The following is a 23,069-nucleotide window of genomic DNA, read 5'->3' on the forward strand; positions in this document are numbered from 1 at the left end:
GGTTTATTTGGAAAGAAACAAGCGAGTTAGTTAAACAGCGAATACCGGTACCATACCTGAATATGGTATAAAACAGGTACCTGAGGTAAACACTCCATTCGAAATTATAATATTCCGTTTGTAATTAATGAACAGTTTATTGGAAGGTTTATTATAAACTACTTCATGGCCCTGAATTAAATGAAATAATTAAAATTCCGGTAAACTTCAGCAAACAGATACTACCTAGTACAAAATTAAGGATACATACCATGACAGAAAAAGCCACACTTCGATTTGAAAGTGAAACATGAATATTAAACATAGAAGAACAGAAATTGTTAGAAGTAGCATAAATGTGCTTTTTTATACCACTTCTTGTTTTTACACGATTAGATAAAAAAAAAAGAACACTTACATCTAGGAGAAATTGATCACTGAAAACACTGTAGAGAATATTAACCAATATAAAAAAATTGGCTTCATTATATTCATAGGATAAAAGATGAAAGATTTCCTAAGATGGGCCATGAAAGTTTTATTCTTCTTTTCATTCAATATATTTCACGTTACAACAGTTTATGACATTGTGTGTTCCATCTTTATATTTTGCACCAACCTGACGGTCATTGATCGTCAGACAGGCTAGCTGTTTGAAATTATCCCCACAGTAGGTTTTCACCTGATGACGAAGAGAGATCCGCTCTTCGAAACGTTGTGTTAAAATTTTGAAAATTAGCAATAGAAAAAGTCCAAACAGCTCAACCATTGAACAATTCGCCGTTGCCCTCCCTCCCTCAGGGACGTCGCTAGGGGGGTGCGAAAGAGTGCGGAAGCACCCCATAAAAAATCGGAGCATCCCTTTCAGCACCCCAAAGGGCAATTTTTTAAACAAAATACTAGGCATAAATTATTTTGAAGAACTAAAACAAACAAACAATTTCTTGAATGTGAAAAAACAACTACGTCCCATAGTGTATCGTAATGGATGTGATGAGCAATAATAATAATAATAATAATAATAATAATAATAATAATAATAAACAGATGTATAGTATGCGCGCAAGTGCATGAAAGAACATTTTGGATTTTTTATGTACCACATTTTTACAGCTCGCACCCCATTTTTAAATCTCGCACCCCTCCGCACCCCCCTTGCTCTGATCCTGGCGACGTCACTGCCCTCCCTTCATTCAGATCAGATCTTAAATAATTTATTCTTCTTCCTCCTACTACCACCTCTCCCATGAATAATAATAATAATAATAATAATAATAATAATAATAATAATAGTAATAATAATAACAATATTATTATTATTATTATTATTATTATTATTATTATTATTATTATTATTATTATTATTATTATTATTATTTACCTGCACACTTAAGCCTACATACAATACCCCACTCTCCACCTTTTACCTGCTTGCTTAAACCTATATAAAGTTACAATACCGTTTCCTTTTCCTACACCCTCTTTCTCTAACTTTTCTGTCAACCATAATTCTGGAAATTTTTGCTGGTCAGTTTGTTTCCTTTGATGTACTGAAGTGTCTATGACTATGATTCTCATTATAGCGTGTTAAATAGAAAGCTCTTGTCTTGATGATGCGTCATTCAATCCAAATTAATATTTAAATCATCTTGAATATATGATAAATCCTTGTAAGATTTCATATACCAGGAAAAAAAACTATAAAATTTGTTTTTTTCTTCTTAAGAATTATCAAGTACATATCAGCATTCTAAATGTCTTTGACATATAACATAATAATGGGATAAAACTCTACTGCTGTCAATGAATGACGTAATTCAATAAGACAATGATAATAGATACAGGTATTGTATGCTACATAAGTCAGAATTAGAATACCTGCCTAATATGCAGTCCCTGTAAATATGCGGTTTACACACATGAATGTCTTGTTAAGTTTTACCTTAACAGTGATGATGATGATGATGATGATGATGATGATGATGATGATGATGATGATTTTCCCAAAGTGTCTTGGTACTCTTTTATTCACAACTACACCCCAGTTAAAGTTATTAAAAAAAAAGTATTGTATTTTATAGCTTTAATTGGATAGACATTTCACGCAATCATTGGCATTTCCTTAAATCCTCCATCTATTTTTCATAGACTACTGCCTTCAACAATTAAACTGCTTACAAGAATTTAATCCTGTAATTTGTTACGAGCAACTTTGTCTGGATCAAATTTTTGTCTGAATTATAAGAGTGCATGCAAGATACTAAAATCAATGCATAACATAATTTAATCACAATATTCATGTCTGAGCCAGACTACCCTGAAGGTTCAAGCAGAATTTTGAATCATCTCCCAAGTTTCCAGGGTTTGGATTCTGGTCATAGTCATCACAAGCATGGTGGACCCAAGCCCGACTGTGCACAGGATCTGCCATACTGCCTTTACGATAACGATTATCCCATGTGAGTAGCAATCATGTCACTATTAAACTAATTAGACAGTACACTTTATTAAATTATCCCTTAAGAAGTACAGTTTCTCCAACAGAGAGCCCAAGGACGTACAGGTAGGCCTACTGCAAGCTAGGAAGTTGCTTGGTTCACTCGTGTGCACATATTGTCTGTTCCCTACCATTATCCACCCAGAGTTACAACCTTCTTCCAAGGAAAAATTGATAACTAATTGTGTTCACATCATTCATGTAATGAATAAATGTACATTATCCGAAGGTCAGTCTTTCAGGTAACATAGATATATATTCACTTGTTCACAAAGCTTAGCCATGTTGGAGTCCTCTTTGTTGGATATGCTATTTCCAAGCTTGTGGAATCTGTACAGTAGTGGGTGTTCATTTCAAAGTGTGTCATGACGTCACTGTTGATGAGTCAGCGATTTGAAGCGAGTTTCAGATTTTGTGTCAGAGAAGTTGCCTATTAATCAAGGCGTTCAATCTGAACTTGAAAACGTGTACGGTATAACTTGAACGTCGTAGCAACAGATGGCGGTCTGTACGGTCTGTGTGCTACCATAACCTCTTCCGAACTGTGTTTCGCGCGGGCAAGTCATACGCAGGGTACTGGTATTTGTTATCATCGGTTGCGTACGGAAACATTCCACAACACAAATCAAATGCTCTGTGTCCATGTTGACCGTCGAAATTAATGTCAACAAATACATAAGTAATCGTCTTAACTCTCTCCACATATCCCGACAGTAAGAAAAAAAACTCACCTCAGTACATGTTTCGAAACAGTTCACATTCCTGCCACTACCAGCGTTACCATACATATCAGCAAGTACTCTTCTGAATGAACGCCGTACTTGCTAGGCAACTTCTCTGGCACATAAGTAATACACCTCTGCGGAAGTGTAGGAAGATTGAATTCTCTAGGCTCGACTAGCCACATGACGGCATACAGCGAGCCATGACACACTTTGAACTGAACAACCAGTATAGTTCTACATGGTAATTTTTAGTCACTTCTTATAACGCTGCAGTGACGGCTTCTTGGTTAGGTTCTGGGTGTATTGACATACTGCACTTTACCTACTGCTATTTGACGTAAAGTAATTTGACACATAACCTATTTTACATACAAGTATTTGACTCATTTATTTTTCATCTAATGTAATTTGACACAAACTTTTAGGTACACTTTTGCTAGTATACAACGATAGTAGAAGGAAGAAGTGCATAAGATTTGCTGGTATGTCATTGTTATGTGGCTTATTATCATCTAAGCAATGTGCTACTAGAAATAAATGACAGCTGTGAGCAGAATGGGATGAAGATAAATGCAAACAAGACCATGACCATAGTTATCGGAAGAAAAATAAAGAAGGTAAACAAAGAAGCAGTGGAAGAAGTGAACAGCTTCAAATACTTTCGGTATATTATAAGTAGTACCATGAGCTGCTGCCAAGAACTCAAGAGCAGTATAACAATGGCAAAGGAAGCTTTTAATAAGAAAATAACCATTTTCTGCATACCTTTGGGAAAAAAAAAACTAAGGAAGAAACCAGTGAAGTGCTTTGTATGGAGTTTGGCACTGTATGGGGCAGAAACATGGACATTACAACTAAATGAAGAGAGGAATGTTTCATGTTGCATTCAGATTTCAGTTGATTTGTAGCCTCTTATTATTACCTTATTTAATATTTTTGCTAAAGAATTCTTAAGTGATACAAAATGTCAAGATGTACCGGTAATATTTTTTATATTACAGTTATGAAATCTGCTGTAATTAGTAGAGAGAACCGGTTGTTAAAAAATTATAATGGCACCACTAGTTAAAATTAGGTACCGGTACTAGTTATTTTCAACATGCTTCCATATAATAGTCCATTTTTAATATTGCCATGTGCGCCTAATGTACAAAGATTTACATTTAATAACGGCTGCCTAAAATATTGCTACAAAAATGTGCATTAATTATTTTCAGTGATGCTGTACATGAAATCATTAACAATTATCACGATGACATTCACCACATGTACCATGGCTTGAATCACTACCAGCAACAAGACTACATCTCTCATGATAACTACACACATGGGTACAGGTAAGACAAATTACGCAATTTATTTTGAAAGTTCCATAAAATCAAACTATCTTACGGTTATCTTCAAACTCAACACCATGTCTCAACCAGGCCCATATTTACCAATGGGCAGACTGGGGCAGTTGTCTCGGGGTGTCAGAATTTAGGGGGCGGCATTTCTTGCCCGTAGGGCCTGCGAAACATTCGCGAATTTCGTTATGAGTTAGGAAAAAATTAAAAAAATCAGTATATAAAACTTTTATTACCTATGTAATCTTTCCAAAAATATCATGATATGACATTCGAACAAGTCCAAAGAAAATAAAAGAATACTTTTTAATCAATTCTTCCAAGAGCAGAAACTGAGTACATATTATGATTTATGACTGCTGGAATTTTCGGAGAAACACAGGTAGTTCTGGTGATTTAAGAAGTGAAAATGGTTGAATTTATACGAAATTTTTTGTGAAGATGGAGTTGAAAAGTTAAGGATTTCATAGGAATTTATTTGAAGGAAGAAAAATTGTTCGAAAATGTACTAAATTACGTTTGAAATGAGAGGTGCGTGGTAATGGAGGTGGAAATGTTTTGGTTTGTATGTAGTGAAAGAAAGGTAGAGATATAAAATATATGATGCGATGTAATATGAAGAACACATAAACTGTATTAATGGAATAAGCACTAAAAATAGTGAAATGGAACAAATAATAATGAAAAAAGCTCAGTTTTCGTAATGTACATCCACTTATAACACTAGCTTATTACAAGCCAGCACGCTACTAACAACATCACTAATCGTTGTCATCTTCACATAGACTCCCAGAACAGAGAGCGTTGAAGTCTTTTAAGTTAAGCTAACCTAAATAGTAATAACGATAGTCTTACTTTAAAGACTTCGATTATATAGTCTACTGATACTTTTGGTAAATTTTTACAATAGTGTTACGAAAGGAAGGCAGATAGCAAAAAGTCACATTCTTAGACAAATTTCAGTACCTATATGCAAGGCATAGGCCTATGGTACCAAAAGATTAAACTAACCTAACCTATTACTGATTAGTATATGCAAATCGTAACAAAAGTCTAAGGTAAGCTAACCTAACCTAACACAGATTTGTATATGCAAGGCATATCAAAAGCCTAAACTAACCTAACCTAACTCGTCACAGATCGGTATATGCAGGTATAACAAAAGCCTAAACTAACCTAATCTAATCTAACCTAACATAACCTGTGACAGATTCGTATATGCAAGGCATACCGGTACTAAAAGCCTAAAGTAACCTAACCTGTGACAAATTCATATATGTAAGGCACGTATCATGATATTAGCATATAAAAATTCAAGTGTACACTAGCATGAAACTTTCGTAATATCGCCAAAATTATGTTGATACGACTGAGGAAAAAGCTGTAAAACAGTTGAAGGTAAGTGGAGTATGAAGGGAACTACCTCTGCGCTAGTTTAGCCGAATTTTCGAAGTAATTACTCTATGGACCATTTGCATTGCAATTTATCGATTAAAAACTCAGCGGCAAAATATAAACTGCCCTAGACGTCAGAATGTCTAAATACAGCCATAGAAACAATAGAGATAAGAAGGTGGTAATCCCTTACTTCTTTTAACTTGGTGTTCTACAAATTAACCGCATCTGTTATCTGTGCCAGAGAATAAAGGTAGAAACTGACTTGTAAGCAATGCAACACGAATCACGATGCCATTCCATGTGAACACACACATCTACATGTCATATAATGCCATACATTGGCGTTTATTTTATTATTGATGGGAGCATTATTACACTCTGCGCTGTGTCCTTGTACATCTATTCCACTTATCCTTCAGCTAGGCGCATTCCCAACTCAGACCTGCTGACTACAGTAAGGCTCACTGATTATCCAGGTTTCGAGCAAGCAACATCAACGTTGCCAGCTGAAGATTGGAAAAAGCTATGGGATAATGAAATACAGATCAGACGAAATAATGTTGATGTCTAACAAGGAGAAATGGAAGAACTCTGAGGAAAACCACAACTGTGATCATGTGTGCCGCAAGTGTACCTACTGATTTCTTAGTTCAATAATCCCAAACCTGACCAGGACTCAAATTTTGGCCATTTGTGATTCTTCGGTGTTAACTAGTTTGACTGTCATTAAGCATGGAGTGCAGCAATTCAGAAGATGAGCTTATCTCTTTATATTTATACTTACTTACTTACTGGCTTTTAAGGAACCCAGAGGTTCATTGGCGCCCTCACATAAGCCCGCCATTGGTCCCTATCCTGAGCAAGATTAATCCAGTCTCTACCATCATATCTCACCTCCCTCAAATCCATTTTAATATTATCTTCCCACCTACGTCTCGGCCTCCCCATAGGTCTTTTTCCCTCCGGCCTCCCAACTAACACTCTATATGCATTTCTGGATTCGCCCATACGTGCTACATGTCCTGCCCATCTCAAACGTCTGGATTTTATGTTCCTAATTATGTCAGGTGAAGAATACAATGTGTGCAGCTCTGCGTTTTGTAACTTTCTCCATTCTCCTGTAACTTCATCCCTCTTAGCCCCAAATATTTTCCTAAGAACCTTATTCTCAAACACCCTTAATCTCTGTTCCTCTCTCAAAGTGAGAGTCCAAGTTTCACAACCATACAGAACAACCGGTAATATAACTGTTTTATAAATTCTAACTTTCAGATTTTTTGACAGAAGACTAGATGACAAAAGCTTCTCAACCGAATAATAACACGCATTTCCCATATTTATTCTGCATTTAATTTTCTCCCGAGTGTCGTTTATATTTGTTACCGTTGTTCCAAGATATTTGAATTTTTCCACCTCTTCGAAAGATAAATCTCCAATTTTTATAGTTCCATTTCGTACAATATTCTGGTCACGAGACATAATCATATACTTAGTCTTTTCGGGATTTACTTCCAACCCTATCACTTTACTTGCTACAACTAGAATTTCCGCGTTTTCCCTAATCATTTGTGGATTTTCTCCTAGCATATTCACGTCATCCGCATAGACAAGAAGCTGATGTAACCCATTCAACTCCAAACTTCAAAACAAGAAACAATTCATGTAACAGAGCTGTCTATACAATCCTTTTTTTTAAGTGGAGACTTCTCACCTGTTAACGACTACATTTCTGAAAGCAGTACAAGCTCATTCGATTTCGAATCCTTGCATCGCAATTATATGCAGAGGACATTTGATTTACGGGAGGCATTTAAGGAATATTTCATTTTACCATCATGAAATGCACAATGGTAGAATGACACAATACAAAGTGGAGGATTGCAGATGTTCATGACATAATGCTGCAATTATTTACAATTTAATATAAATACTATACAATATCAATAAATATATAAACACATTACCTGTAACGTTCATTTCAAAAGTAATATTCTTCCAAGATTCAACTTTGTGTTAATCTGTTTAATTACGTGATGTTATTTTTATTAAGTTCCTATATCCCTAACTTTTTCAATTAATTTTTCCTTTATATCGTTTTATTTACCTCTGATTGAGGTTCTGGCTGATATGTAGGCTTACATCTATAATCAGGCAGTATATCTCAATCTCATTTGACGATATAATATAGCTTATGTTAGAGGAAAAACAATAATTGTTTGTATACAACTGAAGGCTGACTAGTGTAATATGTTGCTGGTCAGTGATGTATGCAATGGAGGGGGAAAGGAACTGGCCACCCTACCCCATTATCTCCTTGCTTAGTTGTCTCACAAGTGATGCCTTATTGGTGTCACTTGTGAGGTTCAGACCTATCTTCGGACAGTTGACTAAACAATCATTTTGTTCCTCTCCCATAAGTTTTAATGACGTTTAAAAACAATGGTCGTGTGACTGATAATATGCCATGAAATGCAACGAAAATCTAAAGAGACTTTCTCGACATGGCATGGCAGTGTTAGTATAACTAAGTTCCTAAGCCATATAAAACACACGTAAAAATTAAATTTGCATTTGCATACCATATCACAAGTTGGGTTCAATCTTAAATATCTGTGAAAAGTGAGGACAATCAATGTGGATCTCTGAGCACATGATGGCAAATGTGTGTAGTTAATAAAAACCAAACTTCTCAACTGCCTTTTTGTCCCCATAGCACCTCACCCAAATGTCAAATTTAATTCCTTCCTTTTTTTGTGGCATTATATGGGGCAGAAACATGGACATTACGACGAAGTGAAGAGAAGCGAATAGAAGCATTTGAAATGTGGATATGGAGAAGAATGGAACGTGTGAAGTGGACAGACAGAATAAGAAATGAAGCTGTGTTGGAAAGAGTGGGTGAAGAAAGAATGATGCTGAAACTGATCAGGAAAAGGAAAAGGAAGTGGTTGTGTCACTGGCTGAGAAGAAACTGCCTACTGAAGGATGCAGTGGAAGGAATGGTGGAAGGGAGTAGAGTTCGAGGTAGAAGAAGATATCGGATGATAGACGACATTAAGGTATATGAATCATATGAGGAAACAAAGAGGAAGGTAGAAAATAGGAAAGATTGGAGGAAGCTGGGTTTGCAGTGAAAGACCTGCCCTTGGCCAGAACACTAAATGAATGAATGAAATGAATATCTGATGGAAAAGAAAAGGGTTTAAGGGAGGGGTGGTGATGGGCAATCCCCTTATGTGTAAAGAACAGGCCGCAGATGCTCTTCCGTTCACATAATTATGATGTTGATGACACTATCATTTTCGTGCTTCTATAGCAGTCATACAGTAATTCTATTAAACTCCCTTCCGAAGATAATAATTCTAATAAATATTTCTCTTTAGATTCTTATTCGACGTTTTCTAGAGAAGAAGTTAAGTTCTTTGCATCCCTTAAAATATTACCTGGCAAATAGAATGATTGACACCAGGCACCCAATATACATACTACACACTTTACCGTATTTCATCCAAGAAATTGTTCTTGCAGCATCTTCTGGACATAACCTCCTGAGTCCTGAGAGTATAGTATACTATACCATACTTCATACACGATTATGATATAAGATGTGCAGAGACCATGTGACAAAATTCAGTTTTGAAAAAGCCAAACCAATTGCAATTCCAGCTAAAAATAACATGGGGTATATCAGGATCAAGAAAGAAATCCGTAGTATTTATTTTCTTTCATTTGTTATTTCAGGCACAAAGGTAACTTTGTGTGCGAGTCGGAAGTATCTTATGTCCGACCTGGTTGGGCTAAAAACTGGAAGAACGAATGGGTGGCAGTCGTTAACACTGAAAAATACCCACAGAATGTTCGAATTGAAACCTGCAAGTAAGTGAACTACAGTGCTCCAATTAACGACGAAATGTTATTGTTACGAAAGTTGTGGGGTTGAGAACAAAAACGATCATTTCCAAAATAGTATTTTCTTCAGGAAGTAGAAAAAAAAATGTATTGAGCCTTCACTTTACCCCAAAGTGAACGACAATTTTATGTGTCGTGCATGTTACGTCCGTTCTATTGGTGTCAATAATCATGATTTTGTCATTTGCTGTGCATTTTATAGACAAAAATATTTTGGTCCAGTTTTATTTGAAAATATGAGGGAAATGTTCACTTTTGTTCGAAAAAAAGGCATTTGACATTTTTAACAGTAAAACGTACACGTCACTTAGATCAACATAGGATTACATTACCAAATACATACATATATTTTTATTAAATTTTGAACATTTTCTTATGACTACCATATTTTGAGTCCCTTTACACTCTAACGAAAAAATATGTGCCCAGGACCTCTATTGTGGGAAGATGGTAGTCTGGACGTTGCTTACTACATAATTACCAGCACCTTAACACTTTTACAATAATTTCAATTAAAACGTTTAGATAACTATGTGAATGCACATCACATGAAAATAAAAATATGAATTGAATAGCTTATCTCCCTAGATATTCTTCACTATAATTCTACTGTATCATGGAGAAATGAATATATTATAACACTTCTATAATAATTTCAATTAGCAATAAGATATCATTCTTGGCCATAGAAGTGCAAATGACCGATTTTGAATGGATTGGTATTTGCAACACATACAAAGTGATGGAAATGTTCGTTTTTGATACAAAAAAGACAATTAAAATATTGGCATTAGTATGATACGGAATTACCTGGTTTTAATTGAAAATACTGATTTTACCATACTGTTTCTCATGGAAATGACCGAGTTAGGATAAAACAGTAACTTATTCAGAAAGATGCCTCTCTAAACATACCGAAACCATAAAAAGCTCATTTTTTGTTTTCGGTAGAAATGACCGGTTTTGTTCGCAACCTACAAAGTTTATCCTGTGCTTGTATTATGATCGTAATTTTGAGTAGTTAAGTATTCGAACTCTTGATATACATTTTTTATATTACCGGTACTGATCAGTGAACACAGTAAAAGCTGAATTCGTTTCACAAATTTATTCATAGTTTCATAACTGAAAGTGATTTGACATAATTTTTTAAAACTTTAGTATTATGCAGTATAAAGTGTAGGCCTATACAAATTTAAAAATAAAAACAACCTGATAACTTTATACTACTTACAGATTTTGGAAAGAGGGATTATATACATTGGCATTAAAAATTCTTAGTCAAACAGCAGTTTTTAACAAGAGTTTTACATTTTTTAAAGCCTCTGTACACTTCTAGTCATTTTTTTTTATGCTTTTCTCCCATTGAACTTCAAGCACTTGACCTAATAAAATTTTCGTAATTTTTTTTTATAGGTTCGGTGGCAAGAAGTGTGAATACCTCCCACCATGCTACAAATCATTTTGTGTGCAGCGTTACGCCTATGTTAAGCTGTTATGTGTGGATCCCTTCAACCCACACCATCGCCCAGTAGTGGACGTATTTGAGATTCCTACGGCCTGTTCTTGTTTTGTTGAAAATTTTGTATACTATTAATTACCAATACCAATACCTGAACCATATAATTGAAAGGGTTTGTTACGAAATTACATATAAAAGTATTTGATATGTAAAGTATGGATAAAGATGTTAATTTTAACACACAATAGGAGACTTTTCACTCCCCATTAATTTATTCAGTTGTATGCAGTAGATATAACAGACTTAATAATTTTTTAACAGTTATATACAGTAGATATAACAGAGTGTATTACTACTTTTTGACTCACTTCTTAAATAAGTTGATCACAAATAAAATTGATTTCTTTTTTCAGAAGCAAAGTTAAAATGTAACCATGTATTCCGTTAGAAACATGAAACATTTGTATTGCTCTTAGGAGACACATTTACAAGTATAAAAAAAGCATCATAGCCAGCTAGTCCTATGTTAAGAACCACTGGCTACTGATATTGGTAGTTAAAGAGAGAAGAAAAATAGATTACCGTAATTACATAAAAAAAAATTATTGCGTAAACAAAGCTTTCTAAAATGGAATGTTAAAAAATGGTATAATCGTAGGTATATGTGGAGATAAAAGTACCTATACATATATTTATTCCCTAACAAGTCATGGAATGGCTATTCACTATATTGTTCTATTTCTTATTTTCTTTTTTTTAATAACATATTACGTTACGTTATCAGGAAAAAAATCTGCTTCAAATTCTTTTATTTCTACACAAACCTTTAATTATAGGGAAATTGATTGATGTTTGTACAACTCTTAATACAGTAAGACGAGGTTAATTTCTTAAGAGAGTGTTTTCGATTATTTCAAATGGAGTTATTACGTAGGTGTTGACTACATTGTTCGTTGTGAGTTATTTTAAAGATAAAACATGAATCCATTAGTTAGGAAATACGTAAGTTAAAAAGAGTACAGATGCATGATAACATCGAAATATCCTGTGACGTATTTGATGTATATAAGCCATATCCTGATTACAGAGGAAATTCCAACATAACATTCTGAAAAATAAGACAAATGAACTTTGAAACATTTCCGCACGTAATCTTTCTCTGAATTCTTAATGTCACGACCTACTTATCAGTGTATTTGAACACACATCGATAGTAGTTTTTCATCATTTTGCGTGTTTCACTTGCACTATAGTACAATTTCATTTCATTGTGTCCAAGTGTGAAATTAAAGTGTAATAATGATTCCTGAAATGCTGAAGACAACCTTATTAATCGTTATGCTTATGGGTATAATTACTACTGAAGTGAAGAGCAATGAGGTATGTGATAATATTGGCAATCTTACAGACATTGTTCGAAGCCACACAGATATTCTCAATGATTTTCCGTTATATCAAGGAAAGACACTGGTAATGGAAAATGAGATTAGAAGGCTGAAGAGTGGTGCAGAGAATATTAAAGGAACTCTAAATTTAGTTGCCAATTACACAGATTACCTCCTGGTTGATGTGGCAGAATTGAAAGGTACCTCAAATTCTTTCTTACAAAGGTTTGTCTCCCTTGACAAGTACCAGGGTACGACGGATTACCTAGTAGATGATGTAGCTCAGCTAAAAGCATCTGCTGAGTCCCATGAAGAAAGCATCAATGGATTGGAGGCCTGGAAGGAGAAGACGACAACCATCCAAAATGACGTAACAAAAATTAGGGAATCTATCACGAACCACACGCTGAAAGGAGATGAAGTAGCTCGTCAGAGGATCAAGACTTTGGACGAAACTTGTGCAGCAAGACACAAAGAACTGCAGAATCAATTACGACAGGTGAGCGTACTGTCAGAGAGTCAGAAGAAAACTACAGAAAAACTTGATGAACTCACAGGTGCACTGAACAAAGTAACAAACGAACAAAATGAAATGAAAAAGTGGCTAGGAATACAAAATCAAACAATTCAGAAGGTAAATAATATCGCAGTTGCACTGGAAGGTGTTATAATAGAACAACAAAAACTGCAGAAGAACATTCAAGACTTAAACAACAAGCTGCAAGAACTAATTAAGAAGCAAACTACGCCTCTTCCAGTTCAAGTGGTCCAGCCTCCCACAACTCAGACAACTCTGATTCCGACAACTTCCACAACGTCGGCTCCCAATGGGCCTCGGATCATCAGGAAGCATGCACACGCTCGAGGGACCAATATCGTCATCACTGTTTAACATGGACTTGACAGCATGGAACAATAAACAAGAGGTTGTGTGTCATTGTGGTGAGTGAAAACTTATACTTAAGTGACACAATTATCATATTAGCATTCGTAACAACTGTTAGGCAAGCTGAGATCCTCATGAACATAAATGGACTTGAGTTATTATGTTTAATTGTTTCATGTCTTCTTAGTACACCTGAGTTTCAAGACATCACACCTTCTCAATAAATACATATACCGTAAAGCGGGGTGACTTTGAACACCGAGGTGACTTTGAACAGTAATTTAGCGCCTTTCTAAATTAAATGCTGTACTCAATTGCGATAAAACTGTTTAAGTTGTCAATAAACTAGTTCAGTTCTTTCGCAATAGGGTACAGCATTTAATTTAGAAAGGCGCTAAATTACTGTTCAAAGTCACCTCGGCGTTCAAAGTCACCCCACTTTACGGTATTAAATTTACATAAGCATAATAAATCAGATTCAAGTTTTCGAAATCAAATTTCAAATAATGGTCTAAATCACAATGCACGTACTGGAATCTGGTTTAAACTGGCCTGCAGCAATAGCTAAATATTCTTTACATATTTTTAAAAGCAATTAATGCAATACAATTTTTGTTCAGGTCGCTTTTCTTGAAAAGGTGTATGAGAAATTTAAATTTAATATTTATAAATGTTGTAAGGAATTTATATATTGCCAAATATGGGGCAAACACTTTCATTTAACTAAATAAATGTATATATTAGATATTCAAATTAAGTATCTAATTTAACATGCCAGAAAATTATTTGCAAGTTGATACAATTTTTCCTTTCTCAAACTGTGAAAATTCTGAGTGGTGGAAATTTGTGAAAATATTAAAAACCAGGGGCGTATTTTGCGGGCTACCGGCGGTAGCCCAAGGAAATTACAAAAGAAAAAGTTTATAATATAACATAATGCAATAATTTTGTATTATTAGTTTTACCATAGTAATTAAAATTAAAGTAATTGTTAGATATATTTTGTGTAATAATAGGGTCAGCGGTAGCCCAAACCCTTTAACCAGTATACGCCTCTGTTAAAAACATACCTTGAAGAGATTTGTTACCTTTTTTGTCTTATATATTTTTTAATACTATGTTTTTATCAGAAAATAGTCGCATTAAAGTTAAGTTTAGAAGTAGATTAGGAAAGTAATATACCGTAATCTGTACTTCACAATGTTTCTTTAACTGAAATGTCACTTAAATGTACTGTATGCAATAAATTGACTTGGTCATTGTAATTATATTTCTAGTTACAAAAATGAATCTGTAAGTTAACTGATATCTAATATTCATCATACAGTTCCAATCTTGAAAAAATTCAATTTATTTTCAAATATGAAAAATTAAATTAGAACTGTAATTCATGCTTAACATAAAACAAAATATTTTAATTCAAGCTATATTTTTTCTTTGAAAGGCATGTTGGTCCGACAAGTTAGCAAATTTAAAGAACCAAGTATCAAGAGTCCTTCAATAACTGTCTATTAAAAATTACAAAATATTACATAGGTTGCAGGAACATATTCTGACTAGCGCTTTCGCTATAATAATAGCATCCTCAGGTCAGACTTTTGCGATGTTATGCTTTTCATATAAAGACATGGATAGACTAGTAACGTCGAAAAATGTTAAAGTACATGACGTGAAAATATAAAAATATGAAAAATACAATGATAAGAGAAATAAAAAGACTTATGAACAGTCTGAAATATATATATATATATATATATATATATATATATATATATATATATGGTAGAAAAACCTTCATGAGGTCTCAAAAAATACATAAAAATATTTGACATGTGTGCAGGTGATAGATCACAATTCGGTAAAAAATATGCAGCTTAAAATAGCGACACAGACAATAAAAAGAATAAATTAAAATATTGCTTTGGATCAGTCACCACGACGTAGCAGATTTTACAATGTGCTGCTACGTCGTGGTGACTGATCCAAAGCAGATTTTACAATGTGCTGCTACGTCGTGGTGACTGATCCAAAGCAATATTTTAATTTATTCTTTTTATTGTCTGTGTCGCTATTTTAAGCTGCATATTTTTTACCGAATTGTGATCTATCACCTGCACACATGTCAAATATTTTTATGTATTTTTTGAGACCTCATGAAGGTTTTTCTACCATATATATATATATATATATATATATATATATATATTTCAGACTGTTCATAAGTCTTTTTATTTCTCTTATCATTGTATTTTTCATATTTTTATATTTTCACGTCATGTACTTTAACATTTTTCGACGTTACTAGTCTATCCATGTCTTTATATGAAAAGCATAACATCGCAAAAGTCTGACCTGAGGATGCTATTATTATAGCGAAAGCGCTAGTCAGAATATGTTCCTGCAACCTATGTAATATTTTGTAATTTTTAATAGACAGTTATTGAAGGACTCTTGATACTTGTTTCTTTATATTTTTTCTGTTATTTTTGTTGTAAGTTTTAAAAAAATTTGAAATAAAATTATTTTGATATTTAAATATAAATTGCATTTTATGTTCCAAAGATCTGTCACTGCGTGCCAATGACGCAGTGATGAATTCAGATGGTGGCTCAGGGAAGAATCTCCCCCATCCCGGATTCAGGATGTCCCTCCCCAGAGATTTTAGATATCCTTCAATTAAAAAATTACATGATATTGTATTTCAATTTGATATGACTTTTCAGTAACTATAATAATTATTGTTATGTAGATTTTTCAGGTGGTTGACTTTTTTATAGGGGATTTTAGGAAAGGCTAGATGGCGACAGAATTCGAATAGTGGAGTCTACCAGCTGATGTTGATTGATTGAAATTTGAACTTTCTGAATTTTCAGTCTTGATTGTTACAGTTAAGAAGTCAAATGTGTTTTGTTTTTATTGGCATAGTTTTCATTGTTAGTTTTAGTTATCAAATATACCAATTTTGTTTATTAAAATAGTTATAGCCAGTGATTTTTTTCTGGTGAAACGCACTGCCAGAACACTGTTCCGACACCATTTTTGTATTTTTCAACATGAAACCGAGAAATGTGTTAACAATTATGTTTTTAACATAATTTTTCTTTGAACTCTGCTTAAGCATTGAGAGGTTTAAAGTTGAATGAAAAGGAGGTTAAAAACGATAAAATTCCCGTGCATTAGAAAGTAATAATCTCTCTGTCTGCTATAATATATTCTACACAGACTTTCACCACTTTTTTCTTCAGAACAAAAGCACTGGTTATATCATAATTATAAATTAAGTATAAATATTTCAGTGTATGAAGGCAAAAGTCCAATGCATTTAATGAAGAAAATTATCAGTTGGCCTTAAGTGAAAGTTTTCATTTATGTAAAAACCAGGAAATAGGGTTTTTGCAGCATCACAATACTTCATGTGGTGAAAAAGTAAAAACACAGAATTAATTTAAAACATGTCAGAAATTTAATGAACCTTCTGATAAGCACCCCAACATGCAATACTATAATCACCTATCTTCATACCGGATGAGAAAATTATCTCCTGGCTGAAACATTACAATATTTTGGCTACTGGTGGGTCTGCTCCCACATGTTTGTTATGGAGACAGTCATACCAATGATTAGACAAATCACAAACCATTAACACAAAATTGTATTAATCCTCCAAAGAGAGCACCCAATTATTTTTCAACAGTGGGATGTAAGATTCTTGAATTTGTTTGTATTCTTTTTTTTGTTTATGTGGAAATTTTTTTAGTAGGTTATTTTACGACGCTTTATCAACATCTTAGGTTATTTAGCGTCTGAATGAGATGAAGGTGATAATGCCGGTAAAATGAGTCTGGGGTCCAACACCGAAAGTTACCCAGCATTTGCTCATATTGGGTTAAGGGAAAACCCCGGAAAAAACCTCAACCAGGTAACTTGCCCTGACTGGGAATCGAACCCGGGCCACCTGGTTTCGCGGCCAGACGCAATGACTGTTACTCCACAGGTGTGGACCATGTGGAAATTAATATATTTGATTTTTATCAAATACAGTTCAAGTTATAAAATAACTATACAAATGAACATTATTAAGTTCACTAAGGAATATTTAATAATGTTTTAGATATTAATAACATTTGGTTTCTTATCGAAAAAATCAGTGTTCTTGCATTTACACAGGTATGTCATTTTGCACAACAAACTACTCACTGTTTTCAGTATTATTACATTTTTTTTTATCACTATTATCTTCATCATCAATACTTTGAGAACCTTTTTCTGAATTCGTGTCGTGATTGTTTTCAATAATATTTCCTGCTTCTTTATCACCAGAATTCACCACTCTCAATAAGTTCTTCTGATTTTTCCAGGGGCGATTTCTCAGGGCATGCTATGCTTGCTGCGCAAGCCCAATATTTTCGTAGAATGTGTATTTCTCAAAATGGGATTACGTACATTAAAATTGATTTTGATTTTTGGAATATTGTATAGGCGTAATACCATCCGCAGGTTGCACGCCACAACAAGTATCGCAATGCTTGCTCGTTTCTCAGAGCTACAGGAAAGACGTAGAAACAGCGAGAATATGATGCGCGCGCAAGTGCCTTCCTCCTTGGTCCATCCTAGGCGCACATGCTTCTGTTATGTGTTGTTTGAAGCTCTGGTCCGAGAGCTACACCAACGACTATTTAACGTTACACAGAGCAGTACTGACAGCGGGAATGTGCTGTGATTTGCGAGTGCAATGTAATTGTATGAGCGGAATGCATGTGTTAGCTACTGCATGTATTATTAATTCTTAAACACTAATTTGAAGTTCTGCAATGAGTTCGGAATTGTGTGTTATTGAAACATTATTATTAAATCCATTTTCCCGAAGGACTATTCAAGAGAAGACAGACATTATAGAGAATATGTGCGCTCGTTCAGTGCAGCTCAATACAACAATATGCATTGGTCGGCAGGGTCGAAAAAACTAAATAAACTGTTTTGTTGGCCATGTTTGTTATATCATATCGAACTTCTACATCTCATAAGCGAATATGATCCATGACTCATAATGATTTCATAATTATAAAATAAATTATTTCTGTGGGTCTGGTTATTTTTATTAATTATGAATTATTATATCCTCCCATCTTCCTCTATCAATAAACGGGCAAGCCTAACTTTCGTGACTAGCATTCGCCCCTGGATTTTTCTCTCTTCTCCAGTAACAGCGCAAATAGTTCTGCATCCTTCACTGCTATGATGTCTAACTGTTGCTCAATAAGTATTTTAGGTTTCCTTCTTCTGCCTTCTCTAGTGGTTTAGTACTCATTGCTCAAGTCCAAACAGTCTGAATTCAGATCTTTTCTCCTGAGGGAATTTATACTACTAACACAGTGGGGGGAGGAGGTGAGACCGACAGAGCAAAAAAAAAATATATATATCAGCCGATTGTGTGTAAAGGTGGCAACCTAACCTCTCATCACCCCCTGGGCCGATTTGGGTTGTCATGGGGTTGATTTTACCTTTATTATATTTGATAAATAAAACTAACACAGAAAATTGTGGAATTTATTTTAGTTATTGAAAAGGCATATCATATTGAAATATAATATTGTGTAAATTATATTTTTTAATTAAAAGATCTGAAATCTCTGGGGAGGGGGAGAGGAACATCCTGGGATCCAGGGCAGAAATTCCCCTTCCTCCCTGTGCCAGCCCCTGAATTCATCACTGAGGCCAAACATTGCTCCTGTTTACAATAATATGGCCAGATGAACTGGATTTTCTGTCTAATAAAATTAATTGTCTACTTCTATCTAACAGTTGCAGAATTTCCGTTCTTCATTTTGGCGATAAAATTATATTTTAACTGGTTATATTTAACTCTCGGGCAGGTGCACTGGTGCATAATGTGCCCCCGTTTTAATTTTTTCTTTGTATGATAGACTTGTAAGACACATTAACATGGAAGTCTGCTAGCTATTTGTACCTTGTTGTTTCGCTCGTGCACTCATATAAATTATTATCTGCAGAAATGCTTGTTTATTTTTAGTGTTTCTTAATAATGTATTTAATGTTTAGTTTAAATTTCACTGTACAGAGTATTATATATTTTTTTTTTAAATTAAGGTATTGAGCAATGAACTTATATAGTTTTAAGCCATAATCGAAGCTATATTTCATACCAAGAACCATTAAACTTTTCGAATTTATGAAGTGAAATATGTTCCTCTCGTATTACAATTATGGCAATATGTGTTGACATTTTTCTTATTTATTTATTTAACCTGGTAGAGATAAGGCCATCAGGTCCTCTCTTCCCCTCTACCAGGGGATTACAACTACAATATTAAGAATACAATTACAATTATAATTACAATTAATATTAAACTTACAAATACAATAAAAATCAAAGTACTAAAAGATTAACTGATTAATAAAAGCTAGACAGTTTATTATAAAAGTTAAGAAGAGAGAAACATTTCTTTTATTGATTAAGTAAAAATTAAACCTACTCTACGCAGTAAGAAAATGCTTAATAAGCTTGCTTTTGAATGCTACTAAATTCCGACAGTCTCTGATGTCACTTGGTAGGGTATTCCACAAGCGCGAGAGCGAGATTGTGTATGATGATGGATACGATGATGTCTTATGTGTTGGTATGGCTAGTATGTGGCTATTTTGCGTGTGTGTGAAGAGATTATGATATGATGACAGGTAACTGAAATGGGAGGCAAGGTAGGTAGGTGTAGAAGTGTGAAGGACTTGGAAAAGGAGAACAAGAGAATGAAAATTTCTACGTTCGTTAAGCCATAGCCAATTTAGAGTTTGGAAGGATGGGGTAATGTGGTAAGTGCGACGGACATCGCAGACAAAGCGAACACAAGAATTATGAACACGTAAGTTTTGCAACTGGTTGACATTGAGGTCAGTCAGTAGAAAATCACAATAATCGAAGTGGGGTATTACTAGTGTTTCCACTAGTATTTTCTTGAGTGATAGCGGAAGGAATTTTCGAATGCTGTTTAAGGAATGTAGTATGGAAAGCACTTTTTTGGTAATACAGTAGCGTGCAAATTAATCCGAACAACATAATTATTTATGCAAAAACACTCAAACGGGATAAAAAAAGGATCTAAGACATACCTCAGTAATCTATGTGGCCTCCCTTGTTCCTAATAACAGCTCTGAGACGATTTGGCATGGATTCCACTAATTTCCCACAAATATTCTTCATTTCTTCATCACGAAACCATACACCAATGAGGGCAGAAATCATCTTCTCCTTCGTAGAACAATCCATTTTTTGCATTCTTCTTTTGCAAATTGACCACAAGTTCTCAATGGGGTTGATGTCGGGTGAGTTGCCTGGCCAGGGGAGTACCTGATATTCTTCTTGTTGAAGAATTCTGTAGTTTTTCGAGACGTATGGCATGGTGCCAGGTCTTGTTGGAACACACCTCTGCCATCCGGAAATGATTTTTGCAGCTGAGGCACAATACTGGTTTCCAATAAGTGAATATATTTGTCAGAATTCATCATTCCCTTGAGAGGTATTAATGCTCCAGGCCCTTCATGTGTAAAACAACCCCAAAACATTACTTTAGGGAGTATTTGGGTGCTTGTTGGAGATGAGCTGCTGTTACTTTTTCGGATCCTTTCTGTACGTAAGAAACACGGTGGCCATGGACCTCGAAATGAGACTCATTGGAAAAAAGTACATTCTTCCAGTCATTCACTGTCCAGTGTTGATGTAATTTTGCCCACATTAAACGTTTTTTTGCACGTAACAGGGGTTAGCAGTTGCTTCTTAATAGGCTTACGAGCCCTTTGTCCAGCTTCCAAAAGCCTATGCCGCACTGTTGTGATGTGAATATTCGCCCCAGTGGTAGCCATTAACTCGCGGATTAAGTCGACAGCAGTTAGTCTAGGATTTAATTTACTTTTCCTGACAATTAAACGATCATCTGCAGGTGAAGTCTTCCTTTTCTGGCCACAGTTTCCTTTTTCCTGGGGTGTGATGGATCCAGTCTCCCTGTATCGAATTAACAGTAGCCAAACTGATGTGACATTCTGCAGCAATTTGCCTCTGTGTCATAGAAGAATGCTCTGCTAGTGTTATAATTTTAGACCGTTTTCGTGGAGTTGTATCCGTTTGTGAAGACGACAGAATGTACACAGGATTGCAGTATTAAGTCTTCAACACAACTGAAATGCTTATAAGTACAAAACGACAGGTAAAATGTCACATATTATAAAAAAAAATAATGACAGACCTTCAACAATGGAATTAACGTACTACAGATGTCAATTAAAGCGGTATGAGCAGCTGTGAGGCCAACAATGACAGAAAATGTAAAAATATGTCGTGTTCGGATTAATTTGCACGCTACTGTATGGGTTACTTGGTTATTCCAGTTTAAATGCGTATCAAAGTAAACTCCAAGGTTTTTAACACAGGAAGTTTGCTCTTATGAAAGAAAGTTAAGAAAAATTAAAAACGAAAATTAAGTCAAAATGATTTAACCACATATATTTAATAATATCTTACATTAAGAGTATGTGACTGGTTGAATCATCGATACTAATAACCTCTCTCTGTAACCAGCATGTGGGAATACTCCCACCGATGGTCAAAATTGCCACTTTTTGGACTGGTATGCGCATATTCACGTATATACCTTTGTACCTCTGCCTACTTTTTGGCGATTATGATGAAGGATCCTGTTCTGAGGTCGGGGCACCCACTAAGTCAGATTCTATTCGGCTGTATGAAGATGGAGGTGATAATGATGGTCCAACACCGAAAGTTAGCCAGTACTTGCTCTTAATGAGTTGAGGGAAAACCTCAACAGTAAAGCCATGCTGACCACTACTCCATAGCAGTGGAGAATATAAATGGTAAAAAGTCTCTAACATCTAACATTTTAGCTCAAAGCAGAACTATATAAACAAGTTACACATATTTTAATTCTTATTTCTATTATATTACCGTTCTAAAACTGGGATATAGAAAGGAAAATGGATATAAAACTAATCAACAGAGACAATATTACATAAGAATTTATATTGAACATTTGTATAGTAAATATTACAACATAGCAACACAGTTCATAGAGTTTTTCAGTTATGGTGTTATGCTCTTCAAATTGATGTAATACAAGATTGTAAGTAATACATTTCGTAGGTGGAAACCTTACATCTGAAGCACCCACACATTCACTAAAGCAGTCGCTCTTACAGTGTAAGTACAAATGAAAATTAGGTTATGTTCGACAGAAAGACAAGCTTGAACTTCCAGTGGACACGCCGTTACAAATCTTATATCAATCTCAGTTTCTTTTTTAATGATAATATAATATTCAGATCTGGTCTGTATTCATAATATAGCTACACTTTTCTTTACTTGTCCCTCTACTACAAGTTTCGAAATGGCCTCCATGTTTCAGGCTAATTCTAAAGCTTCCATGCCTGACATTTCCACAAATTGCACAGCAGAGCAA

The 23,069-nt window shown here is 34.7% G+C and overlaps 1 protein-coding gene across 1 annotated transcript in view; it reads left to right on the plus strand.

Annotated features, from left to right (window-relative positions):
• LOC138707526 (neurotrophin 1-like) overlaps positions 1 to 14,357 on the plus strand; it is a 37,690-nt gene extending 23,333 nt beyond the window's left edge. The window contains exons 3-6 of the mRNA XM_069837057.1: positions 2,291 to 2,438; positions 4,419 to 4,538; positions 9,687 to 9,821; positions 11,271 to 14,357. Coding sequence (XP_069693158.1) covers positions 2,291 to 2,438; positions 4,419 to 4,538; positions 9,687 to 9,821; positions 11,271 to 11,451 — 584 coding nt within the window. The 3' untranslated portion in view covers positions 11,452 to 14,357. The remainder of the gene's footprint in view (positions 1 to 2,290; positions 2,439 to 4,418; positions 4,539 to 9,686; positions 9,822 to 11,270) is intronic.
• Positions 14,358 to 23,069: the final 8,712 nt, after the last annotated feature.

This window comes from Periplaneta americana, chromosome 10 (assembly GCF_040183065.1).
Source record: "Periplaneta americana isolate PAMFEO1 chromosome 10, P.americana_PAMFEO1_priV1, whole genome shotgun sequence".
Taxonomy (NCBI): domain Eukaryota; kingdom Metazoa; phylum Arthropoda; class Insecta; order Blattodea; family Blattidae; genus Periplaneta; species Periplaneta americana.